Source organism: Coturnix japonica, chromosome 4 (genome assembly GCF_001577835.2).
Source record: "Coturnix japonica isolate 7356 chromosome 4, Coturnix japonica 2.1, whole genome shotgun sequence".
NCBI lineage: Eukaryota > Metazoa > Chordata > Aves > Galliformes > Phasianidae > Coturnix > Coturnix japonica.
The window spans coordinates 2,163,270-2,190,662 of NC_029519.1; the positions used below are offsets into that span (position 1 = coordinate 2,163,270).

General features: G+C 43.3%; 1 protein-coding gene across 3 annotated transcripts; it reads right to left on the minus strand.

The window, feature by feature from the left end:
- Positions 1–5: 5 nt before the first annotated feature.
- TAF1 (TATA-box binding protein associated factor 1) lies at positions 6–26,943 on the minus strand. Of its 3 annotated transcripts, XM_015859955.2 has the most exons (39): positions 26,771–26,941; positions 26,464–26,581; positions 25,223–25,339; positions 24,356–24,475; positions 23,673–23,746; positions 22,221–22,439; positions 21,577–21,795; positions 21,237–21,438; positions 20,373–20,489; positions 19,826–19,993; positions 18,548–18,675; positions 18,333–18,440; positions 17,900–18,073; positions 17,622–17,795; positions 17,433–17,537; positions 16,116–16,316; positions 15,694–15,835; positions 15,435–15,565; positions 14,993–15,073; positions 14,175–14,324; positions 13,892–14,011; positions 13,540–13,715; positions 12,663–12,904; positions 11,960–12,167; positions 10,761–10,926; positions 10,394–10,605; positions 10,107–10,215; positions 9,813–9,911; positions 8,964–9,141; positions 8,208–8,275; positions 7,700–7,822; positions 6,863–6,955; positions 6,703–6,787; positions 6,188–6,255; positions 5,989–6,105; positions 2,252–2,350; positions 1,824–1,974; positions 1,146–1,323; positions 6–575 (listed from the first exon to the last, which is right to left on the minus strand). In XM_015859955.2, exons 1-39 carry the CDS (start codon positions 26,894–26,896, stop codon positions 359–361), a joined length of 5,583 nt encoding a protein of 1,860 aa, XP_015715441.1. In that variant the 5' UTR covers positions 26,897–26,941; the 3' UTR covers positions 6–358. The 3 variants fall into 3 exon arrangements, with proteins under 3 accessions (XP_015715441.1, XP_015715442.1, XP_015715444.1); XM_015859956.2 differs by lacking the exon at positions 2,252–2,350 and having other exon boundaries at positions 26,771–26,942; XM_015859958.2 differs by lacking the exons at positions 6–575; positions 1,146–1,323; positions 1,824–1,974; positions 2,252–2,350 and adding an exon at positions 2,357–3,774 and having other exon boundaries at positions 26,771–26,943.
- Between the last annotated feature and the right edge of the window lie 450 nt (positions 26,944–27,393).

Below are 27,393 nucleotides of genomic sequence, written 5' to 3' on the forward strand. Positions count from 1 at the left end.
TGAGCTATCATACAAAGCGCACGGTGCTTTATTCCGAGCAGCCTTCCTCTTCCCCAGACGGATCCAACAGAAACGATTTGACATCTGTTAAAATGAAGAACTAACAGTCTTCAGTGGGATTCCAGAGACAATAAAGGCCACCCCCCCACTGCGCACCGTGCCCTCAGTCTCGTGTTTTACAGCTGATTCAAACAATATTCACATCATATGCAACGCTGTATGAGCAGGCTGCTCCTCGTTAGCACAGTGTTAACGCAGCACCAGCGCTGCTCCTCGGATCCATGTGGGCCATCAGAAAGCACAGAGCTGAGAGCAGCTCATGCAGCAGTCAGTGCAGGGACAAGGAGCGCTCAGGAGGTCATTCATCCGAGTCCAGGTCACTGTCCCCTGCAATGGAGTGGAAATCCTCGCTGTCCTCCTCGTCCTCAGACAGGTGCACCTGGCTCAACACGCTCGGTCCACAACGCTGCTCTTCTTCTTCTTCCTCCTCCTCGGAGATCTCATACCCCCCGATGCTGCTGAAGCTCGTATCCCTTGTGTTGGACTTCGGGTCTGGCTCTTCGTAGCTGCCGTAACTAGGAAAAACAAACAAGTATGCTCATATTCTGTCACAGTGAGCTCCTGTAAAAGGTCCTTGAGATCCTTGAGGAACAACTCGGAACCACTGTGCGCTTCCATGCTGTCAGCTGTGTAAAGCAAAAACCCAGCTCTCCTGAACCAACACACTGCCAGCACCTTTGCTCTGTCCTGGATGTACTCAGGGCAGGAAAAGCAACTGATTGCTTCTATCTGCCTCCTTCACTGCAGATAGAAAGGCAGACGGTGCAACAACCACCATCAGAGCACAGCCCATCCACACAGCCAGTTGCTGAGGCACTGGGCTGGGCAGACCATTCACCCCACCCAGCACAGCCCCTCTTACAGGGAGGTTTTCATCACCTCTGCTTGGGCAGAATTTGCCTGTACAACTTGTTTAGGCAGACAGTAGCAGTACTGAGTACCCACGTTTCAAGTTAATCAGCCAAATCATCTTTAACTTCAAAGTCAGCTTCATTTCTGAGATGATCTATTACAAGCTGTATTTGTATTGCCTTCAGAAACCACTATGCAAAGGGAAATTAATTTAACTTACAAGGATACCTTACCTGATATTACTGTCCTCCATAACCTGAGATGTCTCCCCACCGTCGCCCTCATAAGACATCATGCTCTCTTCATTGTCCATGCCCATCCGTGTGTTCTCTTGAAGAACGTGAGGCTGTTTAGGTCTCACTGCATTGGTCTCCACATCTGAATCGCTACCACTCTCACTGAGCTGGATAGCTGTGTAATAAGCCAACATTTGATCATAAATCAGCTGTTTTGTTCTGTCAGGTACACACACAGGACTTTCTTTAAAGGATATGACACTGACTTAAGTGACATATACAAAGCAGTATGTGGAAAACACACTATAAATGATACCTGGGAGGTCATACCACTGACTGAATACCCAGTTCTGATGTTCACAAACAACCTTATCACTCCTACTACTCGAAAGGCCTTATTTGTCAACCCTGAATAACTTTCCACCATTGCCCCTTCATAAGTTACAGAAGCTATCTCCAAAAACTAACACATGTTTTGAAGCATGACAACCTCCATAGTGGAACAGGGGAAAAAAACAGAAAAACCTTTGGACTCCTTTCCCAGAACTCAGTAACACTGTCCACAGTACTTTGTAACAAAGTAAACATCTTGCTTTCTCTAAACTCCACCCAATTTTGTTTTCCATCTTGCCTTTCAGTTCTATTCAACCTTTTTATATAAAAAGAGAAACATACATGAGAAAGGATTATCGCCTTCTTCATCACTCCCATCATCATCATCCTCTCCATCCGACATGAGCAGATCTTCATAGAGGACACTGGCCTGGGGCTGCTGGGTTGATCCTTCTTCTTCATCAGCAAGGTCACCGTCTGCATCTTCAACTTCCTAGGGCGTACAGAATAGGGACGCTGAGATCAAACATCACAGAACCCATTGCCATTTCCAGCACATGAATATCATTCAGAACACGGCTCGCTCAGAATTGTTCTCTCGCCGCACAATGCTGATATTTAAAGCTACATTTAAATGTCTAGCTTTGTTATCAAAACTGCCATCCTTCAAGGTGCCGGATGCAGCAGACAACCCTTACGATGGAGAACTCTACCACAAGGATGCAAGTTAACATTCAGATCGTGGCTGGGATTTCTGTAAATATACTCACTGGGGCTGGAGTCTTAGGTTTCCCATCATCATCCTCATCAAACCCTTCAATATCTACATCAGAGTCTTCCTCGCCCAGCCTACCTCGCCCCTGGCGCATCTGAATGGGGAACACAAATAGCAATACCATTGAGGAAGGCACTACTGGGTGTGAGCCAAAGGCATGACAGACATCCCGACCACAGTGGTGGGCAGGGAAACGAGAGGAGGGAGGAGAAACAGTTTAAAATAACAATAAGAGCAAAGATCATTTCTCTTTATCCTACGATCAGGGAGCACACAGTCTCCACATACCTTTACTTGAATATGGTCATCTATGAAAAGGAAATCTCCAGCCTTAAAAGTGCCAGAGTTCTTTGTTTACCTTTTGTTTACTGAGACATTTATGGAAAACATCACCAGATCTAAAAAACTGAATGTTTTCACAGGATGTTTTCAAAGCAGACACAGCTTCCATCAAGTCTTGTCCTGCCCTCCTCTCCCATTCATCTCCCAGTCACCATGAGTACAAAGCAGAGAGAACATGCAGATTTTGTCCCAAAGGCCATAAACTGGAAGTCTACAGAAAACCTGAAGACTTACACAAATCTAGAAGAAGGCATTCCCAAAGCCACAGACAGCCAAACCAACAAATGGAATCATTTGTATTCAGCCTCTGTTGGTCTGGATTGTTCAATAGTTCCCCGTAGTCTTTCTGGTACCAGCTTCAAACCTGTGGCTCTCCTCACCTTCTTCCTCCTCCTGAGTATTTCTTTTCATGCTCCTATTACTTTATCTCCTTCTGCTAGCTCTTCTCCTCTAACACATTTTTATTGTTGCTGTTTAATACAGACTAAAGACTAAGAAAAATATCCATGGTTACTGTAACCAGTTCATTAATAACGATTTAACAGCTCTAAGGTGTCAGCGGTTTTGTGGATTTTTCTTTCTTTTACAATTGCACTGTATCCACAGTGGCAGCCATCTCTTCCTAGGCGTTCGTACAGCTTCTAATCATCACTGCATGCAAGCACAATAAGTTAATTATCATCCTTCAAAACTGTAGAGTACACTTCACCATGTCCCTATTCGGAACCTGCAAGAGATTGCGTATTAGCAGACTGCAGCTTGAGTCACCAGGTTTCTACTCTCAGAAGCAGTGAAGCAAATAAACATTTGCCCTTAGGCAAAGTCTTTTGCAGCTTTTGATTCTCTACTCTTTGATTTGCAGTACCGAAATTCCCAGTTCTCTTCATGTTTTTCTTCTTCCATCAGAGCAAATTGGACAGCCTTTGAAATGTGTTCCCTTCTCTGCCTGGGAAACCTGCTGATCTTTGTTACCTGTTTCCTGCCAAGGGATTACCTCCTTTTGGTGATTTGCTTACACAACCCATCTCTCAACCCACATGAGAAGATGGAGGATTCTGACCAGAGTTCCTTGCTTCTTTGTGTCCATAGCAGACAAACTGCTCTCACATTGACAGACTGAAGCACCAACTGGCACACGGAGGGAAGCGTTGGTATAACACAAATCAGATGGCCAAACTGTATGCAGAAACAGGAGATGTAACGTTCTCACACACTGAACTGACACAAGACACAAGAGGTGAGGCTGAGATTTTAGAACTAAAAAGCAAAATTTCTTGGGCACAGTGTTTATATTATTAAACACAGGCTCATCAAAATAAGGATTAATTCTTCAAAGAATTAACATGGTAAAACAGTGGCTCACAACTTCAGGTTTGAGGTTTACAAAATAGGCAGAACTACACAGCACAATTCTGCAGAGGCCAAAACTATAAATGGACTCCAAGAGGATTAGACAGATCTATAGAGAACAGGCCTCTCTGCAGCTCATCAGGCAATAGTCCGTGTGCAGCTCCAGCTGAAGGTCCCTGGGCTGCTAATTGCCTGAGACTTCACTGTAAGCATCACTATATGCTGGCATCCATTTACTCCTGGTCCCTGCCAGTCAGAAGACTCAGTTACATCAGCCCCTGGTTTGAGTTGGTATGGCCCTTTCCATGTATCTACAATGGAAGTGGTATAACCACTGACACTGCTATTGAAGTGGAAGAAAACTATTTTATCACATATGAAACCGTCAAGCTTTACCTTTCAATCAATTCGATGTCAATCACTGTCTCAAGAGTCCCCAAAACTAACACAAGAGAGATAAATGGAGGTTTGGATAAAGTGTTCTAAAAGCCTCTAGTTTGTATTTAAATAGCTTTTGAGGAGCTAATGAGGAACTACTAGGTTAGGATTTTGTGAAACACCGTTATAACAGTTTTAATATCATGATGTGCCTAGAAGTGTTAAGAGCAGAAGCAATACCACTTAAATTGGGCAAAACAGGCTCCCTAAGAATTTAAACAGACATATAACCTATAGACAGCTCTCTACTTGCTGCATTTGCTTTTTACATTCTGGAGTCCAATTCCTGAAGACACATATGGGGAGATAAGTATGAGTCACCATGACTGCATCTGAACTAAAGCCAAGCAACCATCAGCAGACCTGCCATCTGTGACAAGTTTGAGAGCGTAGGAAGTGGGAGTGCACCTTCAGCAGAGAAGCACAGGGGAAGGGTGGCCATCAGATGACAAGGTTGGGGGAGGAGCTTCCTCCAGCAAACAGAGAGGAAGAGCAGACAACTAATAAGCGATTTTCACTGCTCAGGCCTCATTTCTTCCATCAACTTGAAAAAATATATATATATCAGAATAGATAACACTGTCCTTGAGAAAGAAACCAGCAGATAGGAAAAGAATGATATTTTCGCCCTTCTTTCTCTGAAGTACTGGGATAGTCCTTGATTCCATCTAATCATGTTTGAAATGTTAAAGTACATTAAATATTCCCCTCAAAATATTTGCTACCCTGGCTCCAGCCCTATCATCTTTATTTATGCATTGCCCAAATTTAAAACTTGTTTTTCTTCTTAAAAATAATCTTAGCAGATGCACAAATTGTTCTTGAACATCAAGACCCTCTTTTCTGCTCTGATTTAACTACAGCTAAATACAACTTTCCAGATGAAATCACACCAGACATGCACAGAATAGAAAAATTAGTCATCTGCAGTTGGGAAGAACAACTGCAAAGAAAGCTTTGCTCTGTCTTCCCACACTGAGCATGCAACATTTAGATTCTCATCATTCGCTCTGGGTCTGTACAGAATAACTGACACATGCCGCTGTTTGCTAATACAACAGTCATGAAGAGTCAAAAGTGGTATTTCCATCAGAAGCAAAGCAGAAAAATGAAATCTCAGAGAATGCAGCAAGTACAGCCTGCTGACCATAGCAGGCACTCTTGGCTCACATCAGCCCCTTCGACAATAGCCTAACAGAACAGTTTTTCTGGCTTCGTCTCCAGCTACAGTACTGACATCTTTCCTTGCGTTCTCCTTACCTTTTCACTGCTTGCCTTAGGGTTTCTAACTGCACTATTTACAGGTTTTGAATTTGCAACCGACATTCAGTTGTACCTGACAACACATTGCTCATTTTAAAATCACATTTGCACGTTGCTGGGTAAATTGCCTTCTTTGTCTCAGGCGTCTCTTCCTCTAAAGCAGCATAACTGCTTCTAATGCTTATCCTTAAAAACAGCTGTAAGCACAACATCCAGCAAGACAGCCTACTAAAAGATAAACTGAAGACAGATTGAGAACAGTAAGAAAGAGGCACCTTTAGATCAAATATTCAGGAGTCTGAAACTTAAAAACACTGAAAACCTTGCTTGGACAATTACCTGTGGAGTGTAGGGACCTGGGGTCATAGGATCAAGACTTTCCAGATCTGCCTCCTCTAGTGCTGCTTCCTTAGCAGTTGAGATGTCTCTCTCAAGTTGAGTCAGGTGCTCATCGTACTAAGAACAAAGAAGCTTGCTAAGGTTGCAGAACAGAAAACTCAAAACATAGAAAAACATTGCAATAGACTTGTTTACATACCTCAGCTAGAGTTTGATAACAGATGTTTACGATCTCCTGGGCTGTTTTTGTGTACTGACTGTCTGGCCCTGTAGAAATAAACAAATCTCTTTATACATTCTTGCATTTGTTCACTATCAGCTGCTGAGACAGAAAGACTGGATTTGGTTACACAGCTCTTATGAGACAGGCCCCTAAATCCCACCGCTTTCTGATCTAAGGAGAAACAAAGTGGGGTTCACACTCAGCTAACAATGGGTGACCAGTTTATTCCAGCATCATTATCTGGAAGATAAAATGTTGTATCCCATCAGACTCAAGTAAACTCCCAGAAATAATTCAATACAACAGGGATGTGAAGTGTTACAAACAGTAAATAAGGCACCATGTGATAATGAAAATATCACTTTTCAAACATCTGCTTTCTCAGCGAGAAAACAAAGCAACAATTGAGTTTAGCCTTCATAGCAGAACAGTTGCCCAGTTGTATTCAATTAAGGACATAAGAAGACTGAAGCCTTATTTTCACCACCTACCGTTGTACTTAATGCTGTTAGCAAGGATGAGGTTAACATCATCCAGGAAAGTCTCCCTGTTCTGGTATTTGTGTTTGGAGATATTCTGCAAGAGATTGTTACCCATTGAGTAACCAAGTCTGAACACTCCTCAAGTGGTTGTTCAGATCAGGTTACAAACCTTGCAGATCGTCTCAAGATCCATTGGATTAGTGATGACCTTGTAATAATCAGGAACAAACTTCTTATTAACTGGGTGATGAAATGGCCAAGACTGAAAGAAAGAAAACAGATACAACTGCAGTGCCCAGCAAGAACAATCACTACAAGTACAGTAAACTTAGGTCTAATCTCATAGTGGGGCTACTATAACACATTGATTTTACAGCTCTGTGTGGTGTGAAGGCATAGAAATACTCTACAATGTTTTTCTAAACACCAGAAATGGTAAAATAATAATAATACTAATAATAATGGGATCAACAAAGTTTTAAAGGGGTCATGAGTCTGACCAGTACATGCTCCTGTTTCTTACACTTTCAGACACAGGTAGCCCGTTTTATTGGTTAAGCTTAAGGGTTTCAGTACAATACTACCTGAAGTTCATCAGAGAGAAACAAGATTGAGTTTGGTTTGCACCTGTAAACTGCATCTCTGAGATCTCCAAAAGCAAGCACTATAATCAGTAGGAGAAAAATATGTTTTACAGTGAAAATCCTTAATGAAGACCAACAATTTTCTACCAAAGAGAGGAAGACATTAGCATCATTAAGGATTAAGAGCAGCAGAATAAAGACAGGAGCAGAGTCTACACTTCTGGACCAATGCTCCAGTGAAAGGGGTCACTACAGAAGCATCTGCCAATCAGAAAAACACAAGCCAGTACCCTGACACTACACTTTTTTTCTTTCCACAGGCTTTAACAGCCACAAGACGTATATTACCCTGTGATACACAGCCACTGGAATACAATCTGCATGTTTGGCACATCGTGCTCATGCACACACACACTACGTACATCTGGAACCGCCATCATCTTTTGAGTGACAATGTTATCCAAAATGAAGGAAAAGGCCACTTGATCATCATCATCCAGGAGGGGATTGATTGCTTTTTCTAATCGAGCCAGTTTATCTTCTTTCTGCAACAAAAGTAAAGAAACTCAGTGGCTGACCATAGACTAATAACTGTTATTATCAGGATACTCTGTACCAAAGAAAGTCCCATTCCTTTTTTTCTTTATGAAGAATCTTGTAATTAAGAGAGAGAAATAACCCAGATAAAAGCACACACACAAGACAAAGTAACTAAAGTAACAAACAGGCATCTATTTTTTGAGAGAGGTTCCATTGTGAACTGTAGAAAATTGTAAAAATTCAAATACTCCTTACAAAAACTCAGAAAGTTCCCTTATTCTTCTCTCCTTAGTGAAGCCTTGTGTTTTACATAGCCATGACCTCTATCCTCAAGCACCCACAGCCATCCCTCCCCCTCCATTCTGATCCCAGCTCATTCACAAGACCCACCTCCTTCAGCTTTTCGTCACACAGATCCAGCATGGACTGAGATATCTGCGTCAGCGAGTGCTTTGGCCCTGCAAACACACAGTAAGAACAGTGAGATAACTCTGAAAATCAAACCCACTGCTCTAAATAATTTCACGATACACAAAAACAATTATTTGCAACAGAGCTATGAATAAAACCCAGCTCTTTAATTAAGATAAAATGAGGAGTAAGCTGTCAAAATAAGAAAGGAAGCAACAAAGGCACAAAACAAGCACATCCGTATCACCCTGACCACTGCACAGCTCAGAGAGAGATTCAATGCAGCTGGAAAATACTTAGCTGCCAAACGAGTGCTTTTTGGACAAAGATTTTTCTGTCAGCAGTCAGAGTACAGTTAACATACAGTTACTAAGTGAAAAGGCACTTTTTCCTAATAGCTGCATTACCTGCTTCAGAATCTATGCTTGTTATTTTTAATACGCAACCTTTCTGACCATTCCAAATAGGAAAAGAATTATTGCAACTAAGAAGCAAAACGTGTAAAATCATTACAATAAACTCTACCAGGAGCCACGTGTTCTAAGGCAGTAGCTCCAAAAGGTGTGCATGGTTCTCATTGGATAGATTTGATAGATCTTATTTGAAAGTCTCCGTGTATGCTTCACTAAAACATGTAACTGGGAAAAGAAGTTCCCATTAATTCCAAAAGCTCCACCCATCATAGAAGCACAAAGCACTAGCAACAGCAGTTACCCTGCGCTGTTAACAGCTTACCATTGTATGTGGCACTGTTCTTAACAATTAGCTCCAGGTGTTCTCTGAACTCCTCCCGGGAAGGATATTGACGCTTACGAACATTCTCACGCAAGGTCTGCAGATCCATAGGCCGAGTAATAATCTTGTAATAATCTTTGACAACCTTTGGATTTACTGGCGTGTGAAAGGGATACGTCTGAGGGCGAGAAGAAGGAATGCTATTAACATAGCAATAGTACTGTCAATCCAAATTTAATCTCCATAGGTACCAAAGTAGAACGTTTTTAAGCTATCGGTTCTTTAATTGCATCAAGGAAAACATGATAAGCTCAGCTCCATGGTGGCCAATTTTTTCTTCTACAAAATGTTCTTTAATATCATCATGAGAAGGATTCTCAGATAAAATTTTTGTTTATGCAAAACTGAAGTCCCTTCTATTCTTCTGTCAGCTGCCTTCACAGCAGGATAAATCAGCATGCGTCACAACAGCATGTCACAACAGAAGTTCTGAGGAAAAGATATTTCCCAAATCTTTCCAACTAACACAGGAAGGTAAGTCAAATAAATGATTCCTTCTGTGCTAGAACACCACCCACAACACTTTCCCAAGGCTCAAAAGGCTCACAAAGTAAACAACCCAGACAATCTATGCTGACAATGGTTTGCTCAAACAATGCTTGTAATGGAACAACGCAGAAAATAGGAATGAAAACAAGGAGTACTGGTTTGGACTCCCCATAGGCAGCACAGACAGTGCAGGGGGAGAGGTGGCATATTTGTCTGAAGTAAGGCTTGCATAATTCTGATGTATAATCCATTTTAACTGTGTTGCTCAAGAAGTTTTTTAGTCTGTTAGCTTAGACTTACATTAGGAAGATCCCTCATATCGTTGATGATGCCCTCCAAGATGGACGATAGCGTCACCATGGGATCTGTTCGACGTCGGTGGATGGATTTATGAGGACGCTTCAGAAAACAGAGGCAGAAAAGTTAAGGCAGCTCTAAAATGCAAAGTATGAATCTACAGAAGCCACAGCCAATTCAGTTTACTAATGTTCTGTGTCTGTGGTGCATGCTGAGGATGTGCAGAAGTAAAGGAACTGTCCAGCTGGTACAAACAGAAACAGACAATGCAATCAGCTCAGTAACGCCTTCACTCACATTCAGGTAGTCGCAGTGAACAGTTGTCCCTACTCGCCTCTTCTTCTTTGGAGGAAGCTGCTGCTTAGGAAACTTCAGGACCAGTGATTTCCTGCGAACCTCATCCGCACTAGTTAAAAACAGAACAGCATAAAACTTTCTCCTGTGATCCAAGCCCATTTGTCCCTTAGTACTGGCCATGGTCAATGACAGACACAATCAAAATGCAGTAGTAACAGCTTGTGTAAAGCCCTGTCATTTTATCCCTGTGATTAGTATGGACATGAGTATTCAACTTCTTTCCTTACCTCTCTATCAGTTGCTTTCCAAGGACAATTTTTGTTCCTTCTACTTTGATGAGTTCTTCATTATCATTGTGAATGACTGTTTTTTCCAGCTCTTCCTCCTGCTCTTCTGTCATTGCAACAGGATTAGAAGGTGGAGCATTTGTTTGGTAGTAAAGAGGGCAAAATTTGTTAGTCCTCATATGGCCAATTGCACCACACGCTCCACATTTTAGCTACAAAGATAACAGAAAGGTGACAGATCAGAATTCACACACAGAGTCCCAGTCTAGAGGCAGAGGATCATTAAAATCCCTTAGTCAGACCTTTTGTGCATCAAAGAACAGAACACTTCTCCAGTACCCCAAGATTGAAGTATGGATATGCTTACTTTCAGATCTGGACGTTCCTTTAATTTTTTGGGTTTCTTTTCTGGAGGGCCCTTGAGTTTCTCTTTTTCTTGGTTCCGTTTTAATCTCCGTAATTGCTCCTGGATTCTGCGTCTCTCCTTGCGCATCTCCTCACGGTGCTGTTCATCAAACAGAGCAAACTTGCGACTGAAGGAAGAGAAGAGAAAAAACTCACATCAAAATGTTCCCACTGCTCTTCTGTCAATACCACTTTCCTGGGATTTGAACCTCTACTACAGACCTGAAGAAGTCACAGTATGTAAGGCCAAGCTCTTTAGCTCCCAACACGACTGAGGTTATTTTTGAACTTGAGTTAAACAGTCTTCTAGCATAAACATACTATAAATAACATTAAGGTTATGAAATAAGCTGTTCATTTTGTTTATTAAATCATTATTCAATCCCTTTACACATTATATTACACTGTATGACTAAACGCTATTCCTTTCCCTCAGAAACAAACAATGGACAAAACTCCTAATATCCTCTGAATGGGCAGCTACAAAACCACCATTTCTCTGAGCAATTACAGTGTCAGGCATCTGCACTCACTTGTTTCCAATCATTGGTTTCTTGGAGTATCGTGCAGCTTTCACAAGCACCATTTCCAAACACTTCACAAAGAAAACTGCATTATTTCATGGGTTAGAGGACCAAAGCAGTTTAACCAAAACTGCATGACTTTAAATGCCAAAGAAATAGAATGCCCAGTGCCACTCCATGCAGCATTTTGAATGTCACGTATTGAAAGTGCAGAAAAAATGACTGGTGATACCTTGACTCTTTGGGAGCTTTTTGATGGGAGCCAAGGAAAAGGGTCTGCTATGCAGAGAAGTCAGATAGGTGCTATAAAACCAAACTAGACAAAGGAAAGAATGGTTTCACTGCAGCTTTCCAAACTTCTGTAGCCAGTAGAGAAATGCTTGGATCTTACCAGATCTATACTCCCTATTCCAATATCCCAAGCATCTGGAGCATCTGAGATTCAACCCTACTAAAGGAAAGTCTCCTTTGAAGCAGCCATCAGGCCCTTCCTTCGATAGCAATAAGCCAGTATTTCCAATTTAACTAAAATGCATTATATTTTTTGTAAATACAAACTATCTATGTGATACTTCCTACTCACGATACTATGAAATAGTCTACAGGGAAGGAAAAAAAAACACCCCATTGTTCTCACATGAACTCTTCATCCTTGGTAGTCCGTATGCGGCAGTAGGCATCGATGACAGAGGGCTTCCGCACTGTCTCACACCTCACATATTCCTTCCCATCCTCATCTCTAAACGTGCGATAGATCTTGAGGCGGCGGCCAGTGGCAGAGGAGTTAAGGCTGGTTACTGAGGCAGTGTCATCATCTTTGTGGGAGCTGGCAGAGGCTCCTGAAGCTAAAGTTACAAAGGAGGGTTTTATTTGCCATGAAAGAAATTACCTTTTCCCTATCAGCTACAGAAATGTCAGGATCTCTGTCAGAACATACAACAGTACACAGATCTACAAGAAATCCAAGCCTGGCAACTGACTATCCCATTCACCTCCAATTAACAAACTACACACCACTACAGCCCATAAGCATAACAGACTAAGATCTGCCTACATACTGGCCGTATCTGTTTTACACACATAGTTGTATATACACACAAGATCCAACTGGGTGCAAGAACACCCTTCTACTGAGGAACTCATCTTGAAAAAATCACACACAAAAAAATATATAGTGAGGGGGGAAGGACAACAACCAAAGCTACTGGGCAAAGGCAACTCCTTAAACGCATATACAGCCAATGAATGCCCAGGAGAAGGAAAAAGCCCAAGGTATTTGTCAATACTTTCACACTCTTAAAGGCAGGACTAGTCTCATTCTGGTTGTTGCAGTTACTTACACAGCCCCTTTTTGTCTCTCCTGTCTTTTTTGCCCCTGTCTTTGTCATTCCCACTGTCTTCTCCCAAAAGCATCCTTTGCAACTCCTTCCGTTCCTGCTCTTCTCTTTCCCGAGAGAGCTGAGAACTAGTTTTCTTGTTCTGTAACATATTCTCAATGTTCTTTCCCATCTCTTCAAAGTCACTGTCTTCAGCTGAACTGCTGTCTGTGTCTGTTGACAGGATCTCGGTGGATTCCAGAACCCTGAAACAGGAGGCACCTTGAATGTCAGTTACCTTCTCAGAAATATGAAAGTAAAAGGGACACAAAGGTTTTAAAGTCAATGCTGCAAATAAGCCCATTGTATTCCTGTCTCAGTTGTCCCGTAATCTAAATGTCCAAATTACCAATTGTTCCAAGCCTGTCTTCTCCATCGACTCAATTTCTCTATCATCAACACTACTATATTCCCTCCCTCCTATCAGCTCTTGAGCTACAGCAAGAAATAATGCATGAAAAGCCTGACAGACCTAAAGAACAGGACATAGAATTGTTGCCACTGAATTGAGTTACAGCAAAAGAAAAGAGAAGGGAAAGAAAAAAAGAAAGAAAGTGAAGGAAATGGATTGGTGAACTGATCGGTGAAACTCCTCATGCTATATCATGTGGCAAGCCATATTCACTCTAACTTTCCAAGAGGTCTATGACAGCAAAACAGCAAAGCTAACCCTTAAGTTAACAGTAACAACCAAAGCCCTCTTTGTATTTTGTGGGCTCAACCAGGTGAATCAACAGCTACACCACTACATATCAGAGAGCCCCAGGCTTTCACAGTTCTGGACTTTAAAGGTGGGGACAGGGTGGGGTTCACAGCTGTAAATGTTGGATAAGAAACTCACTTATTTTGCAAATCAAAAATGCGCTGACACTCCTCTTTGTATCTCTCTTGATGTTCTGCTACAGAAAACCGAGAGCCACGTGCAAATTTGCTCATAGGACCTTCTCCTGAACGAGCCTGCTCTGTAGACATGGTGCGTACCACATCAATTACTTCCCATCGGGACAGCTTTTTTATCTGAGAAGAGGAAGACAGAATAGAAATGGCTTTAGTGACATGCAACCAATGTAGCTGATTGTGGATTTCAACTTTCTTACCAAGTGACTAGAAAAGCGTACACCCCTTCCACCACCTGCTGCTGAAACCATCACCAAAGAGAACTCTGTATTTATCTCCCACAGGTTCAGGCTCACCTCCTCTTCAGGCACTCCAAATTTACGCAGAAGCTGTTTGGCATTTTTGAGAGAGAGCCGACGAAGATCAGCATCTGTCCCCGTTACCGTCTTTTTCACAGGCTGAGGTTCCTTATCATCCTGTTCAGAGAAAGATACGGCCTATGAACAACTCGACACAAAAATCTTCCCTGGGGCCATTTTCAGATGCTTTCTCTCCAACCAATACTCCATATTTACTCCCTATCTCTCGCACAGCTTCCCACTTACTGCTTCTTGTTCAATCCAACCCTGGGAATGATACCTTTTGCTGAGTTGGTTTGTTTGGAATCTTCACATAAGAAAATCCTTCACCACAGCCAGTAGGATCTGCTACACCAGTCACTTCTAGAAGGCACTTGCCCTTCATAGCTGCAATGAAGGCTCGTGTGGTGTTCCATGGAGCTGTGCGCACCTGCCAGCAAGAAAAGAAACATGCCATAACAATCCCATTACCACCACACAGAATTCCAAGCTTTTCAATTTTCAGTTCTTCCAATCATTGAACAGCTTGAGTTGAAAAGGACCTTAAAGATCACCCAATTCCAACCCCCTTGCTGTGAGGTCTCCCTACAGCCTTCTCTTCTCCAAGCTGCATAAGCTCAGCTCTCAAGCTTCTTTCGTAAGAGAATTGCTCCAGCCCTCTGAACATCTTTGTGGCCCTCCTCCAGACCCACTCCAACAGCTCCACATCTTTCTCACATTGGTGGTGCCAGACCTGGACACAGTATTCCAGATGGGGGCTCACAAGGCAGAGCAGAGCAGAAACCACTTCCCTCGCCCTGCTGGCCACCCCTCTTTTTCTGATGCAGCACAGGATACAGTCACCCTTCCAGGCTGCAAGTGCACACTGCTGGTTCATGTGCAGTTTTTCATCCACCAGAACTCCCAAGTCCTCCTCAGCAGGGCTGCTCACAAATTCTTAATCCAGACTGTACTCATATCTGGGATTGCCCCAACCCAACTGCAACCCCCCTTGCACTCAACCTTGTTAAACTTCACTAGGTTCACATGGGCCCATTTTTCAAGCCAGTCCATGTCCTTCTGGATGGCACCCCTTCCTTACATCACCCTGACAAGTACCTCATCATCGATCTTCATTTGGAAATCCTCTTCATTCTCTTCTTCTGGTGCAAAGAAGGATTTCTCCCCATAACCTGCATCCTGCAGAAAAACATTACACACGCTATTTTCTCCCACTTACAGTCCAGCCCTGTCACACATTGCTTACTTTATGCTGTAGATGTCCAGACAGAAATAGAAACACTCGTTGGCAACCTCCCTTTGCTACCTTTGACCACAGCTAGCTCAACATCTAAATACCAGGCGTAAGTTCTTTGAGAGCTATTATATTTTTATCTCCCTTCTTACGCTGCAGAACATTTAGCAAGCTGCCCAGTTGTCAGGTGCCTGATTTGCCTACTACAGAGCACAAATAGCTTTAGGCTGAAGGGGTTTCCTAAACTCGTTCTTCAAAGAACTATTTGTCCGTAACTTGCCTTAAAGCCAACAATGAACGGTTTACCTTCAGTCGCTGCTCAGCTGCAATCATGCTGTAGTAAGCACAGCACTGCTCTGGGGACACCATTGCTCTTATCTCTTCCTCTGTTGGCAACCTGAAATCCGGCTTTAAAACCCACCAGTTGGAGTCCATCCCTGAAAAACGCACGGATCAAATACAGAGTAGCACCCTACAGATATCAGAGGCCAACAATTCTTACTGTATTTCAAGATTTGGCATCCCTCTGCAATGCCAGTATGCAAGTAGGACAATCCTGAAGTACCTGTGCGTTTGAAATCAGCACAGAGCTTTAGCCGCTTTCGGATGCTGCTCTCTGAGTGTGAGGGAAAGGCCTTCTTGATGTCCTCCATGCGAATCCTCCGAGGTCTGTCTCTGCTTTTCCAGAAGAGGCGGTAAATGAAAACCTACAAAAGTCCAAAGAAAGAACACAACAAAGCTGCAGGGATAGTGTAAGCAATGTTATTTTTACAGTGACTGCTCCGGACTTCCTATTTAAAGCTCATTGTTTCTTGTTATGTTTACCCAGTAAGGTTTTTTAAGCCCCATATCTGCTTCAAGTGCAGCCACTTTCAAGAACAACGTGGGAAATACACATCTTGAATTGGGAATGTCCACGCTTTGAGCAGAAAATTACTTCCTCCATAGACCCCCTCAGATCCCCGAAGTACCTTTATCATCACATACCTGCAGAAAATCTCTGATATGGGTGTTAGCTCGTTTAGAGTTTGGACCGGGTACTTCGTAAAGTGGGCACTCCTGGCCAACTACAAAAATATCCACTAATTCTCGGACATAATAGCCTTGTCGTGTCCGGATAATCAGGAAATCTGTCTCAGGCATCTTATGTAAATAGATAGGGGCCCGGAAAAGGTTGTTTTCAAATGCCTGACAAGAGGAAGAAATCAAAGTTTGAAAGTTAGATTCCGATTAAATTTTCCCTAGCACAATCTCTGAAAAATATCTCAACAAACCCAAATCCCCAATCATTCTAACAGTACGCCATTGTTAATCATGGTACATGTAGTAACAATTAAGAGAATAACCAAGGATGAAGCACAAAAGCATAACAAAACTTAAAACATGCAGAATGAGACCAAAGGACTTTTTGGCTTTACCTTTAGGGAGGTACTTTAAAGAAAGGACAAATAGGCATAAGAATGCTATAGCCATGGAAAAGAGCCCATAACACCCTCGCAACCCGGGAATAGAAGGCAACAGAAGCAAAGTCTGAAGGCTTTGCCTAGAAGACAAGGTTGCAAGAACCTAATCGGAAAAGCAGAGTGCAGCAGAGTTCAGCCTTTGAAGGTAAGAGAGCTTAAACAAGCAGCAACGAGGCACTGGACTGAGCTTCCAGAAGTTCTGGTTAACCCATGATAGCTTGGACAACTTTGGCTTGAACAACAAGCATTATTAGTTCTGAGATTATTTTCTACCACAGCACTTCTTATTATTACTTTTTTTTCCTGTGGTGCAGTGGTGGAATTATTGCTGCAGCAACAGCCATTAGCTGTAAAGGGAAATGATTTGTTTTCACATTTATCACGGCTTTTGTAACCAGTTATTCCTTACAGCGTTCTTAATTTGTCTCCTCATCTCAACTGCATGTATCTTAACAACACAGAAAGGCTCATCATAGCAGAATTATCACCTGACTAGTACAGGAGAGGCACCCAGCAGACAAAGAACACATGTTTTTGCTCGTACACCATGAATCATGGCAAATCCATGTTTTCTATCCCCTCCAACTCTGGCTTAGCTGGATTTCCCAGCATTCAAGCAGGTTTGGCCTTCTACTTAGACTTCTCTAACAGCAGAACTTCTAATGCCATTACAGAGCAAAGTAGGCAGGATTCACCTCCTGCAATCCCTACCATTCCCACAGCATTTTGAAAACCACACAACTGTCATTACAAAAATAAAGCCAACAACTGCACTATTAGCTGTAAACACAGAGACTCAAACCAAAAATGAAACCGAATCTGGCGCGCCTGTTTTTCTCACCTGCAGTAGCTGACCTGGATGCAGAGAACCCAGGAATGGAGAAGTGTGACAATAAACAGTCTCTCCGTATTTACAGTCTGGAGCTCCTGGATCTTTGCCAGGTTTCTGCAACATGCAGTGAAAGTACAATTAGAGCTCAGCAAGAGGCAGAAGAAAATTACTGCCCAACAGCAAAGCTTACACACTCACCCTTTTGTAGTAATTTTTAATCTTCGTTGCCATGCCAACCTGCATCATTAAAGGAGCATTCTCCTCACTGTATTCAGCAAGAATGAGATCTCCATCCTTGCCAGTCAGGTCCTGCGGGGTGCGCATGAAGAACATTTCACCCCCCCCAGAAGCCTGACGCTCCTGCTCTCTCATCTGTGACAGTGAAAAGACAGCATTAGGAAAACAGCACTTTTAAATAGATCTGCTGTGCAGATGGAGCCACAGCAGACATCATACACAGAGAAAAACAGCTGTACCTTAGCTTTTTTTTTTATATGCTTCAGTAGAGGTTGCACAGCATGCGGCCCTGGTTGGGACAGAGCACCAAAAGAGTATTTCTTCAGGGGAGGCCGATGAAATTGTCGAAGCTTCATAGGACCCATATGGGTGGGAAAGAACGGCTGGCGAAGTTCCACTGCAGGAATAGAGTGCTAACATGGGAACAGAGTAGTTATTAAGAAATAATGACACACAGCATCACAAAATCATCCTCCAGTTTGGTTGATCCTTACATAAGATAACCACGTAATTCTTTTAGGTCTGCTGGTAGTAATACCAGTGCATTCAAACTCACTTATCACCATGCAGGTTACTCTTTGACAAAAAGTGCTTCTCAATCTTATTTTCAGCTAGGAAGTTCATTACAAAGACAATCCCTCTTTCACTCTATATGCAGTGCAGTGTAACTACCTGGATGATGTTGCCTCCAAATGTCCCTCGAAGTCCCTGCTGTTTAGGGTAGTAAAACTCATCATTGGAGAGGTTCCAGGGATCCTTCACCTCTGGCTGAGACATGTTCTAATTCAATATTAAACAGAGAGTGAGACAGGTATCAAATAAACACATAAATCAGTCACCCCTTTCAGTTCAATCCCAACCTGCAAAACATTAAAGCTTATGCTAACCTGCTGTGGTTCTTCCTTTATGACACCGGTTTTTCCCAACAGTATTCGGCTCTTCTTTAAAGAAGATTCTTTCTTGTTTTCCTTGGACGGAGAATTCAAAGTCATTTCTTCCTTTTCATCAGGAATTTCTAAAAAGACAAGCAAACATACTCCTCCTAGCGTCCCTTTTCAGTATCACAGCTGCCTGCTAAGCTGGAGCTTGGTCTTTTTAGCCCCTCTGTTCAGTTTCTGAGGTGATTATCCTCCTCCCACGCTTCTCTTCCCACTTTCTCCATAGCCCCAGTTTCCACACCATAAGACGCTGTCCTCACAGAGGTGGCATCTGTGGTACAAGTCAGTGGATTTTTGTCAGGTGTATAATGTTCCAGAGAAGATCCAACAAACATGGGGTATCCATTGCTCAATACAATTTGCTAATAAGAAACAGCATCTGTTCTGCCAAAGCTGTTCTATAAAGAGTTGAGGGTCGAGATAAAAGGAGTACCAAGTTCGGAATTTTTTTGTTGTTTTGTACTTTAACAAAGCTGAAATTATCACTGGTTGTCAAGGGTAAGACAAAGAGCAAAACACTCCAACCAACACATAGAAAAATTCTTCTAACTGCCCCCATTTCCCTGAGAAAGGAAATGCAATCCAGACTCCAGCCATATAACATACAAAAGGCTGCTTGAATATTCCAACACAAAGATATGAGAACAAGTTATGATTTTAGGAGTCCAAATCAGACAAAAATCTTGCCAACCTGTAGCAGTATAAGCATTGCATACATTCAAATCAAACTCCAGGAGTACTGAGTAAGTGTGTAGCAGTAGTGAAAATGCTGTTGGGTATTATGCAGAATCCTTGCTCCCACATGGTATTACCATAGCCTGAAAGAGGCTTACAGAATCTGCTTCTTCAGGCTTTAATTACAACCCATACTGAGAATGGCATGGGATAGTCTGTGGTTTACTTCCCTCCCCCCTGACTGCAAACCAACATGCCTACAAGTAAAATTAAGACAGCTTGTTCAAAAACACACCATGAGTCAGATCACTTACGCTGAAATTAAGTCTGAGGGCATCGATGTTTACTGTCCCATTATTGCTATTATCCTGGGAGCAGAAAGTACTTGCCACACTGATATCAGTGTTGCTGCCCTTCAGTCAGGCTTTTGATCACTTGCAATTTATTTCCAAAAGTCAGATTGTTTATTTCCATTAGACTGCAATTATAAATCCTTGCTCCTATTTCCACTTTCATTTTCCCATCTGAGTCCAATTTCTGGATGCCACATACCTAGAATTATGTTTTCATCATTTGGATCAAGTGTCAAGACAGGGGGATCCAAATAGGTCTCCATTGCCTGATCATCCCAGATGATATTGTCTTCCCACCGGCCATATACTAACTCTTCATTATCAATTGGGAAAATGGAATACCAGGGCTTGTCTTCATCCAGGGAAACTGCAACAACCATAAGACAGAAATTCTTATAAGCAAGCTTGGCAGAAATCCATTTTAGAGCTCATCCTTCACATCATCTTTACTCAACTTCCCCAATCTTTCTGGGCCTTCTGAGACAGGAACTCTCAAAGGCAATAGAATACTGAACTTGGGAGCAAAGAGGAAGCAGTCAACACTTGAGGAGATTTTGCTCCACTAACACACAGAGAACCTCTAGGAATTAAACAACAGGTCTTTAACAGGTTTTAAAGTAAACATACAACACTTTCATCTACACCCTGTCACCAAGAGGACCCCACTATTACAAAGAACACAAGTGTACAGAGAAGCATATGCTACGTGCACCTGCTCATTAGGTGAATATTAACATCCTTGTTACCTTGCTGTTCAGGGGTCTGCTTTTCTTTGCCCTTTGCCATACCTAGGACCCCTGCTACACCTGGTTTCTGTGCTAGTGGAATGGGTGGATTGAGCAAAGAGCCACTACGGTTCAACCCTAGAAAAAAGGAAAACAAAAGTAACATTAGCTTGAATTTGAGTTAGGGAGGTATTGCAGATTTCTGTTCTTAAATCAGCACTTAGTGATATACAAAGGGTGATTTCCAGTCAGAATTAGCGCGGGTTTACGTTTGGCTGTGCGTATGTTGCACAACAATGCACAAACTGCATTTCTGTGTGGTCCTTATGAAAGGGAGAGGCTCCGTGCAGACAATTACCACTAACAAAACAGTTGGTCTGGCTCCCAGAAGCTTCCTGTCTGATCTCAAGCTTGAAAATGATGGCCAAGCAGACATGAAGGAATTGTTCTGTGCAGTGTGTCTGCCCCAATCCCTTGTTGTTCTACCAGGGCAGACCAACTCACAGATGCTCACATAATGTGTGCCACTTGAGTTCATACTTGTGGTAGGTATAAGATGTAACACACATGAACAGACTCATCATGTTTAGGATGTAGTGGAGCTTTTGATGGGAACAACACAGTCCAGGTTGGTCAGATCAGGTACAGCTGTCCTAACATGAAATTGTAATAAAAAGCTGTCTCCAGAGCCCCTCAGCATTTTGTACCAAGAGCTGAACAGCAAAGAATTGATGCCAGCACCCACTAAAGACAGGTGATGTTCCCAGTTCTTTTTCCTCGTAGAAACAAGGCAAGATATAAGAAACATAGTAAGATTTACAATCTTTATTTGAGAGGAAAGTGTGCAGTCAGCTCAATTACAGTTCACATCAGATCACAACTTACCTTGCTGGGCATTGTATGCAGTGGCATTTCTAGTCATGCTTGATGGCAGCCAGCCTGCCAAACTTGCCCGCTGTGTTTTTGTTCCCTTGTGTTTGACATCTTCTCCATTCCATATAACATCGTCTTCCCACTGGAGCTGTGTCACCATAAGGAAGTGCTCATCAGCTAGCAGATCGTCCTTCTCATCCACTGACTCTGCATCCTGGAGGGAAATAATAGTCTTTTGAATACTGACATTGACTTTACACTTTCAAGCTAAAGGAGAAAAAAATAGAAGTCTCACACTGTACGCTGCACAGCCCTCCTCCAGAGCCACACACACTCCCAGTTACCCTCTCACCTTCTCCTCTGCCTGTCCTTTAACCTCTGGCTCTGTCTTCTCTTTCAGCTTGAAGCCATAATCAAATCCACTGCCATCTTCTGGGATTCCCAGCATGTCATACCAGAGCTGTGCTGGGCCGTAGCGCCATTCTGCCACTTTAGGCTTTGTATCTGTCACCTTGTCTGTATCACCAGCTGACTGAGAAAATTTTGATTCCACAGGTGCCATCATAGTAATCTAAAGCATAGCAAATTACAGAATGGTTATACCAATAGTCTACATATCAGTAACAGGTTTATCCTTCCAAGTTGCCCAGCTCATCCTCGGAGGACAAAGTGTATCTAAGAAATGTTTTTCCATACTTACTAGCTGCCTTAAGAACGTTCTGCAAATAGACTTCCAAGAGCACAGATTTCTTGGTATAAAGAGGATAAGCTCTCCTATTGATCCCATACCATGGATGCAGCCTTCTCAGTAAGAAACAATCACCTGAAGTCACTGACTAGTATTTGGGGAGCAGCTTCTGCATTACTGGAATACAAGCCAGCCCCACACTCCAGCTTGATTCCAGAGCAAAAGCTCTTTACTCTAGAAGTTGCTGTCCAATCCACTACCACCCTCAGTGCTATCTGGCAACTCTGTCTAAGTCTCAGATATCTCACCTCATCATCTGAAAGGCACTGCTCAGGAGGGGGAGGAGCAGCAAACTCATATTCCCAGGGAGATTTTCCTTCCACTCCGCTCTCAGCTACAACTTCACCCTCCTGTATCTGCACTTCTTGTGCCAGCTCCCGATGTTTCTTCTTGCGCTTCCTTCGGGCACTACGCCAAACTGATGGGATATTCTTTCCAGGGCCGAAGAGACGGAGGAAACGCAGCACCTAAAATAGAAAGAAAGCACTGTGGAATGATTGGCCATCTCTACCCAACCTGAAAAGCAACAATGAAGGAGAACATTCTAAAATTTGGAGGCTTGGCTTGTACTACAATCCCAAGCCCCTGACCACCAACCATTTCATTGCACTACTTCAAAAACAGTTGCTGATCCATCAGGTTGATATTAAGCATTAACAATAATGAACACCTCAAAATTATTATCTTTATTTCCAACCTTCACAGCTTTCAAAAGATGTGGAAACTGATGAAGAGACAATGGTGATCAGCAACACAGACAAAGCTAAAAGTCTTCTATAAAGCACAGTTTTCTTAAGCAGCCAGAGACAAATACCGTTCAACACTGAATCAGTCTCTGATGTCAAAAGTTGAGCACCTAATGAAAACAAAAAAAGCCACGGGAAACACCAGATTTGCATAAGCTAAGAGAGCAGCAAGTGGTTTGGAGGAAGGCAGATCTAACTTTGGCGTTAGAGACTCACCTGGATTTCTATCAGAGACCATTTAACTCATTAAATATGACATACAAAAATGCAAGACCCTGAGCTTCTTAAACAAAGCCTGTGATGGAGGCACTCTCAAAACCAAACTATCCCAGAAGACAACGATATGTTTGACATCTGTAAGCTCATCTTTACCTTCCCTCCCCTCTCACATTTCCTCTCCTCTTGACAGCTTTTAAATATATAACTAATACATTAAACACAATAAATGCATTTGCTGTCTGGGAGAATTTTAAGGAGTATTGTAATCAATTTGTTTTCTGAAAAAGGGAAAAAGTGAAGAATAGCAAGGAGTTGAGGGCTAACAGTGAAGATTTCAAATCATTCCTACTACCAGCTTTTTGTTGTTCCAAACTCTGATCCATACCTGAAGACTTAAGTAAAGGATACAAACTTTACAATTTTTTGAGCAAGTCCAGATGAAGTTTAGAACAGCATGAAGGGAAGTTCATATTTAGCAGAAATGCTAGAAAAGAGAGTCTCAGAGAACAGCAGATACTACTTCATGCCCTCATTTCTACAAGGCTTTTTAAGAGGCTCTTGCATATGTCATGGAAAGCATTGCAGTCTGGAAACAGCAGGAACTAAACCAGAAAGTAATGAGATGAGCAAGACCACCTATGCAATTACTTACTTAATATACCCTTAATATAGTACAATTCATTCTTAAAAGGCTCACACAACAGTTTCTGTTACCTTGCCATATTGTAACAATACCTTGCCTGGTCGAAATTCCGGGAAGAGCTCCGTAACGTTCGGCAACAGCTTGGAAGCATCTCGCTGCACAATTCCTGCAAGAGGAAGTGTGAGTTTGCCTTCCTGGATTCTTGAGGTCCCATCTCGGACTCAGAATCAGAGCTGCTGCTGAAATCCACCTTGTTGGAGGCAGCAGAGGAAGGAGCAATGATGGAGGGCAAAATGATTCCAATCCCATCTTCAGATACTAAGATAGAATAAGAGCCTTATAAACAAACAGATTTCCTCCCTGTCTCCAATGCCACATCTCACATCTACTTTTTACACCATGTTATGCAAAACCCAAGCTTCTGGAGATGTCATGAGTGCCATTCTTGCTTAACCTTTCATTTTATTGCATGCGCTCCAGGTGAATTTCCCAGCTGCAACTGAGAGAATGGGATTTAAAAAAGCAGTTTCATTGTAAACATTGGTATTTTAGCAGTCATTAACTAATAAGAAATATCATACTTTACCCTGGTTTTCATACAGGAGCTCATCTCAGACAGTCCCATAACACTGTATCAGGACAAAGACTCACCTTCAGATGCAGTCTGCAGGTAGAATTTTGATGAGATGTGGGTCCTTCCCACGGAACAAACTGCTGTACAGCAATGCTTGCTTCCTTCAGACACTCACATTGCCACAAGGAAGTATTCACTCACCAGTGGCAGCCGCATCCTTTTCATCTTCTTTCTTTCCAGGTACTGGAGGTGGTGGCGGTGGCGGCATCAGCTTGGAATCAATGTCTTCACAGTCAGCATCATAATCATCCTCATCTTCATCTAACCAGTTAGGAGACAAGGCTGTATATTAAGCTGACTAAAAGGGGAGCAAGACAACCTTCCCATCTGTACTATTTCATATCTGTCCCAATCTGTTGAGAAGACCGTGCCTCTTCATTAGCAAGGAAGACCATCCCCATTTCATAAATAAAACTCTTAGCAGTTCAGCTTCCTTCACACTGATTTGCAATATTGGAGCTTATGACACTTAAAGGAAACTTAAATAAGAACTTAAAAGAGATAGCCCCGTGTTTCAAAATGTGTTTCTGCTACACAGATCTCTGGCACCAATAAAAAAACTGAAGTGCTTTCAAGAGAAAGTCGCTTGGAAAAAGAAATCAGAGGCAAAAAAGGAGAGAAGTTAAGACTGATGTTACTCTGCAAGGGGCCAGGACCTCCACTCTTTCACTAACTCTGAGAAGTACCTGACAGCCTTAATAACTCCTTTCCTAAGAACACAGGTTAAAGAATTACAAGCAACTATCTCCTATTCTCTATAGGAGATTCCATAAGAAGGATGTTTGTTTCTCTTCTGAATGCAGTTTAACCCTGATGAAGAACTCATTCTTTAAAACAGGAAGATAGCAAGCAGTGCCTTTATCCTGTGAACATGGTTTCACAAAAGCTTTTATTTTACTTCTTGAAAAAATGAGCGAGACAAAAGCACCCATCAAGAGAACTACTGCTAATGCCAATTGCCCACAAACACGCTCACCTAGCTAGAGCTGTAATGTCAATCCCATTTACCTTGTCTTCCAATCGGCTGCAGGCTGCCCATTGCCTGCTTATACCTACGGCTTTCATCTTCTGCCACTTCATTAATATCTGAGTAATCAACAGCATCTTCTGTGCTCTTAACCCAACCTAAGGAGAAAAACATCTGATCAAACAAAACATTATCCCAATGTATATTACTAACATCTGACTTCACTATATACCCTCTGCTTCTTTTTCTTAGGGTAATAAAAACATTTAATTAACTTTTCTCATCAGAATATTTTCTCCCTGCTACAACCAAAAGCTCTGAATTTCTCCTACAGACTCACAGGTAAGAAGCTTTAGCACAAGTACTTTTCACTTACCCAATGAAACTATCAGAAAAGCTCACCACCAAATAAACAGACAAGAAGTATAATAGCAGACTTGCTTAAATAGGCTTGAAAACGTTCAACACAGCACAGGGTTGAGCAGAGTTTAGCACAGGGAAAAACAGATCAAATTTCTTTATGAGGAAAAAGATGTAAAAAGCTAAAACTTGTAAAAGGGAACATGTACAATGAGGAACAGCTGATAAGATGGGATTCATTCTGACAAGAAAAAGAAAGGCCTTAGCAGAGAAGCTGTCACCAGGCACTGTGCAATTGTTTGCAGCCCAGATGACCCAGGCGCACCCTTTGCTCCCTAAGGAGGCCCCATCTGGAGTACTAGTCCAGGTGTGGAGCCCTCAGTACAAAAAAAGATATGGAGATTTTGGAAAGGGTCCAGAGGAGGGACAGGAAGATGATCAGGGGGCTGGAGCACCTCCCCTATGAGGACAGGCTGAGGGAGTTGGGTTTGTTCCAGTCTAGAAAAGAGAAGGCTGCGAGGTGACCTCATCTGCAGCCTTTCCAATACCTGAAGGAACTTACACCCAGAGGGGAATAAACTCTTGCGGAAAGGGCTGACAATAGCAGACACGGGGAAATGGTTTGTTGTCAAAAGAGGGAAGATTTGAGGTTGGATGTTAGGGGAGAGTTCTTCACTAGGAGGAGGTGGTTAGGCCCTGGAACGGCTGCCAGGAGGTTGTGGATGCCCCGTCTTGAGGTGTTCAAGGCCAGGGGGACGGCGGCCTGGGCAACCTGTATCTAGAGAATGTGTATGTTTGGTGGCCCTGCCAGGCAGGGGGGTTGGAACTACATGATCCTTGAGGTCCCTTCCAACCCGGGTCATTCCGTGATTCTGTGGAGCTCTGACGCTGCCGTTTAGCTGCAGGCCCCCCAGTGCCTGACCTTCGTCATCCAGGTGGGCTCCGTCAGCCTCCGTGCTCTCGTCCTCGCTGGCTGTGATCTCGGTGATCAGGTTGCCCAGTCCGAGGGCCCCCAACCCGGCCAGGTGCTTCTTGGATTCCTGGAGAGATCAGAGCCACGTCCCAGCACGGAGGCTCCTCCGCCTCCCCGTTCCCAGCCCGCTGCCGGCAGCCCCCGCCCGGCACCCACCGCCCCGCCGAGGCCTACCCCGGCCCCGCCGCCCCTCAGCCCCCTCTTCTTCCCCTCCGCCGCGGCACCGACAGCGCCGTCCCGCCGCCAGCCCCGCTACCTTGTCGAGGACGCTGTCCCCCTCGAGCTGCCCGGCCTCATTGATGTTGCCGAAGAGGAAGCCGGCCAGCGAGAAGGGCTCTGCGCGGCCGCCATCCGCCTCCTCCTCGCTCTCCGAGTCCGACATCGCGGCGGCGGCAGCGCCGGGCCGGAAGCGGAAGTGGGCGGGGCGGGGCGGTGTGCTGAGGGCTACAGCGCCGCACTGCGCCCCCCGGCGGCCGCAACGCGCACAGCTCCGGGAGGATCCGAACCGCGCAACGAATGAACGGGAGGCAGAGGGATGAGGAAGGGGGTTTATTACCATTTCATTTTTGTATAATTTAAAAACGAAAACAAAAAATCTTTTAAAACTGTTAGCTGTAATACAAATCCTTTTTATAGTATAAAAATCAAGTCGCCAGTGTATGTATCAGTACCAGACACAGAGCAGGGGCTGCTCCAGGATGGACCCCACACTGATGGATACGGCTGGAAACCCTACAGCGCTTCAGCATCCCAATGCCCTCGGAACAGCACAGCTGTGGGGCACCGTGCACGGACACAGCCGTACTGAGCGGGATGGGGTGAATGATTCACCAGCTGGAAGGTCACAACTGGGCTTCTCACATCGAGGGAGCGATGGCA